This window comes from Anopheles darlingi, chromosome 2, assembly GCF_943734745.1.
Source record: "Anopheles darlingi chromosome 2, idAnoDarlMG_H_01, whole genome shotgun sequence".
NCBI lineage: Eukaryota > Metazoa > Arthropoda > Insecta > Diptera > Culicidae > Anopheles > Anopheles darlingi.
Window position 1 is genome coordinate 36,306,903 of NC_064874.1, and position 5,000 is coordinate 36,311,902.

General features: G+C 47.8%; 2 protein-coding genes across 16 annotated transcripts in view; one reads left to right on the top strand and one right to left on the bottom strand.

The window, feature by feature from the left end:
- Window positions 1-5,000, top strand: part of LOC125950273 (transmembrane and coiled-coil domains protein 2) — a 300,863-nt gene that overhangs the window by 251,574 nt on the left and 44,289 nt on the right. The window lies entirely within an intron of this gene.
- Window positions 1-5,000, bottom strand: part of LOC125950279 (protein phosphatase PP2A 55 kDa regulatory subunit) — a 14,928-nt gene that overhangs the window by 4,756 nt on the left and 5,172 nt on the right. For 11 of the 15 annotated variants that reach the window (XM_049678132.1, XM_049678131.1, XM_049678128.1 and 8 more), the window contains 2 exons: window positions 3,956-4,173; window positions 2,127-2,429 (listed from right to left, as the gene is read on the bottom strand). In XM_049678132.1, the coding sequence (XP_049534089.1) occupies window positions 2,127-2,429; window positions 3,956-4,058 (406 nt within the window). In that variant the 5' untranslated portion in view covers window positions 4,059-4,173. Of the gene's footprint in view, window positions 564-1,548; window positions 2,032-2,126; window positions 2,430-3,955; window positions 4,174-5,000 lie in introns of those variants that run through there. The other 4 variants (XM_049678137.1, XM_049678135.1, XM_049678136.1 and 1 more) reach the window with 4 other exon arrangements.

Here is a 5,000-nt window from a genome sequence, read left to right on the forward strand (position 1 = left end):
ACTAAATAGATTCACCGTGACTGGTACTACCGACCAACAGTACTGGAACCGACACTTTGCTTTGCTGATTAATGCAGTTTCTTGCTGTGCTCACGATCTACACGATCAGTGCTGGGGGAAAGGAAGAAGGCGGTGCCGTTGAGAGGTACGGTGACAACCAGTGACGGTAAAATGCCCCGGGATACCGATGCCAAGTAGGTTCATGGATATTAGAGCGAAGCAGAAAAGAAAATGTTCCTGCTATTCTTAGCAGCCTTATGGGTCTTTTTCTTCAAGAACGATTTTCAGTGGTGACGACGATTTTGCATCGATTGGTTTTGCCGCCTCGGTTTCCCTTTCACTCTCCTCTCGTTTTGTTTTGTGCAAATCGTCACATAAGCACACAAACTCGCACACACGCACACGGGATCCAGGACAGGAGGGGGGCCAACAGAACGGCACTAGAGTTTAGCGCAGCAGCGACAAAAATGCAACAATTCACGCACTTTTTCTTTCACTTTCCAATTGTCGCACAGCGCCACACGGAGAACCTGCCGTCTCCGGAACGAAGCACTTTTTCTTCCCTAAAAAAATCACAATTCATAGGTATCTGTTTAGAAAAGAGAGCCAGCACGCCACAACCCGTTGGAGGACCTCCGAAAGACCGGCATAGCCACTTTTTACGTGGAAAACGAAGCGAGAGATGATGCGAAACGCCATCCAGCAAAAATCAGATGAACATTACACAAGGCTCAATCCTTTGAATTCGTACGTAACACACGCACACCAACAGACGCGCGTTTTGGCTGCGTCGTCGTCTTCTTGCCTGAGGCGGCCAAATCGGATTCACTCTCATTTCTAGCCCCAAGATAACGCAATGACCGCACCAGTTTAGATTAAAATATCCAAAGAAGACTGCCAGCGAGCGAAGAAAAGAACGGCCAAGTACGATAAGGATGAATGACACCCTTTCCCTCGTACCACCTGCAAGGTCGATCGGATTCCGTGCTCCTGGTGCTGGCGCGCTCTTTAATACCGTCACCGAAGAGGCCTTCATCTTCTTGTGAGAAAGAGTGAAGACGGCCTTCGGCAGGTCGCTGGAACGCTATCTCCTCGAGGAGCAACCGGATTCGCATTATGCAGCGATGAGGGGTGATTCGCCATTGAAAATCGAAGAAATCCGCTTTCTTGTCGCACACCGTTGCGGGCCTTTCTATTCGCGCCGTGCTTCCTCCGCTGATACGGAGTAATGTCAATCTTTATGCGGCATTTATGCGTCCATCTTTTCGCAGTCTCCGCGCGTGAAAGAGCAAAATAGATCCGCGATAAGAGCCTCCCGGAACGGGGTAGCGGCAGATGTGGCACGATTTCAACAGCAATTCCAAATCAACATTTCGCATTTCAGTGAATCCCAGTAAAATGGGTAGCAAAACCAAAAAGATTTTAAGCGAGAAATGTGGTACGCTTAAAGCGAGCAAGCAAGACGACGAACAACAGCGCAGGAAGAAAACTTCGCCGCGGCGGTGGCGGTGATCCGCGCCGAGACGGAAGAATGGGTTAATCACGAACCGAATTCTGGAACTTTTGCTAATTTTCGATCAGTGACACCGCGATTCACGCTTGCCCGATAGCGCTACGCACCACACGGAAAAATCGTTGTATTGCGAAGATTTTGCACTACGCTTTTTTGCACTTGAGGATTTTGAGAAAAACGCGGACGACGGCGGCGACGGAAAACACAGCGGAACAACAAGAAGACGAAGAAAAACAAAAGTGCCCATGCAGCAGCGACGACGGACTCTGCCCATGCAGCTGCGTGCGGCGTTAAAGCTGAGTTCAATCTGAAGCGCGCTTACGGTGCTTTACGTGTGGTGCGTGTCTCGGCTAGAGTCCTTTTTGATTTTCGGGAAAACGTTTTCCCTGCTTTTCCTTTCAGGCGTTCAAGTTTCTTGGTTCCAGCGAACCCAGAAAGAATCGAATTCATCTCCTGAAACGTCATGCTGACGAATCTTGAACAAATCATTGCCCAAACACTGATCTTCCCCAAATTCAACGTATTTTGTAAAATAATAGGTCGCTCGGAATGGAGCCTACTCCATGAAGCTAAATATTATCAATGAAAGAGGCAATTTGATACTAGCACCTACCTCCATTACCACCGCTGCTATTGCTGCTGCTGAACTGCTTCTTGGTTCCATTCACAGCGGTGTTGATCATATACCCGATCTTGGTGAAACTGGATTGCCGGATGACGGGCCGAGGTGGAATCGGTGGTGGCATATTGATGGGTGGACTGTGCGGTGGGCTTGGACTTCCGGTCAGCGTGTATGCATAGCCCGCATCAGCCGTGCCGCTGGCCGTGCTACCCGGAATAGTTACCGGGTTGGTCGCCGAGCGTCCCCATCGCCCGATCGAGGATGCATTCTGTCGGAAACTCGTCTGTACCTTAGCTGTGGGAGTCATCGACGCAAAAAAGAAACAGAGAAGGAGGAATGCTTTGAATACGATTTTACCAGTTGAGACCGATTGATAGAAAATATAACGCAACTAAAGCACCTGAATTGAGTCCATCGGGCGGTGCTTATCAACATGCCATCAGCCCGACAAACGCCCCCCACCCGCTGCCACATGGAGCCCTCGAGCACCATCAAGCGCAGAAGCTATAGGCGCTAGGTGAACGATGAAGTAATTGGAAAAGATAACAGAAACGATTCCGCCACCAGATAACGCACTCTGTCACACCACTACCCGTCGCGTCTTTCCACCGGCGACTTCAACATCTTTGGGCATCCCCCGCCATTCCCCAGGAATGGCCGTTGGCTAATAAGCCTTTTGTCGTGTCATTTTACTCGAACCTCAGCCGACCAGCCTTGTAGTCCCAGCTGAGAGGTAAGAAATGTTTACGATTACTATACACACCTTGCCACTCTCTTTGCTCGACAGCTTGCGCCAGTCAGCCATGTGTACCATCATATATCCTTCCATTTCCACGACGACAGCGGAAGATATGCCCGTGCATGCCCACGTTTACGCTTCCCATTAACATGTGCAATAATCTTAGCTTCGCCAGAAGCATGAGCAAATATCAAAATCCCTTTTTATAGGCTTTTCTAGCACTTTCGACGCCGCATGGTGGCAACAACATGGTGCAAAAAATACATATATATATATATATATATATAATCCTGAATCAGTCCAGTTTGGTGCGGAATTATCCGGACACGCGGCAGCATGCTCTGGATCGTTGCAGATAACGCAACCGAATCCAGATTGATCGAATACGGTGTTTACCACACCGTACGACCGTAATGCAACCTTAATTTGATAATTTCCGCTCAACCAACCGTCGTGGACAAAAATGTTCGGACATGGCAATCAACGGGAATTAACAACTGTTTGTCCTGGCAGCACACTAAGTCCGGTGACCTTAGTAGTTCATCAACATGGCAATTAATCATAAGCGATTGAGCGGTTCTAATGGTCTCACTAAATGCACGAATTCGGCTTGCAGCTAAAAAGCTACGCTTTGTAAACTTGAAAACCCGCAGGTCGGCCAAACCGGTGAGTACATCTCTTTCTCCACGCAAGTTGGACTCGGCGCAAGGTAATGTCGTCGCTCGCTCGCTGTCTACCGGTTCACGCTCGAATCTGGTTCGCGGGTCGCTATATCTTGTCGTACGGGCGCTTCAACGAGCCGTAACGGCCATGAAGTGCCGACGAAATGCCGCGTGTGTCCCGTGAGCACTCTCGTAAATCCATCCCACGTCGCAGTGCACACGCACCCCCGCCGAGACACGTACGGTTCACAGAAGCCAAACGCGAAGGACGTGGCACAATTAAGTGTTTCTTTTCGTGTTTTCGGCACCTTGCTCCGTACAGGAACCTTACGATGACTAAGAACGTGGCGATGGCTACCTTTCTAAGCTGTGTACTACTGTCTCACTCTCAGATGACCACATCCGCATCACGTACTTACACTTCATCGATCGATCCGATGATGCTGAGGTTTCCGATGTTGCAGCAGCAGATGATGACGATGAAGATGCAGAGGGGACCGAGCTGTTTGCACCATAAATCATAAACCCGCGATCGGTCGGCGTTCGTTTTGATTACACCTTCGGTTGAGGAACAACTCTTTCTCGGAGGCGGTTCGGAGCGGTTGAGTTTTCCTGTGCAATCGTCGGTGATTAATATCTGCAACGATAGGTAATAACACGGGAAATGATTTAGAAGCAATACTTGTGTAATGAATTGGTGATATAAAATAGTCCTAGACACAGTACGATAAACAGAATTACCACTATTAGAATTGAAACTACTTAAACACAACATTGCCAGTAAAATACTGCTTACACATTGTGAAATATAATTCAACTATTCACTTTCCTAGTGGGTTCGGAATTCTCAATGAACTCCTTGCGCTGATTCTAAACACAGCATCTCCCTTGCCCAAAAACTCTCGCCCTCCCACCAAAGGATTCGTTGGTTATAAAGTTTGACCACGATGGTGGAGAGCATATCCTGTGGAATTCCATAAAATATCCTACTGGTGGATGTAATTTATTTGAAGGAAACTATTGCAGAAATGCACGTCCGTAATTCAGTTTTAATTATTCACAAATCCGTGCGAGCATCGGCAGTCCGTTGGTGGAAGGCCTTGTGGCAATGTGATTTCGAAGCTTTAAGCAATGCTGCAGAAAGTCAAACCCATATTTTGAACATGCCCGGGCCCGGAAAGTTTCCGCAACAAATTGCTGGTTGGAGGTGGGATACTTCATATATTATCCTTTGTATATATAAGTTGTGCTTTATATCATTCTGATTCTTTGGTTTGATTCATATGAAAATAAAAGACTAGGCCAATGTTTAGTACCAAATAAACAGTTTTTCTTAAAGCATTCTATTCAATAGACTAGCTAGCGTGCGTGCATTTTGCATGCTACTGGCAGTAAGACGGTCTACCGCTTAGCAGCACGTTTTCCTGGACACGCTTCGTTCAGCACCGGATCGATCAGAAATCG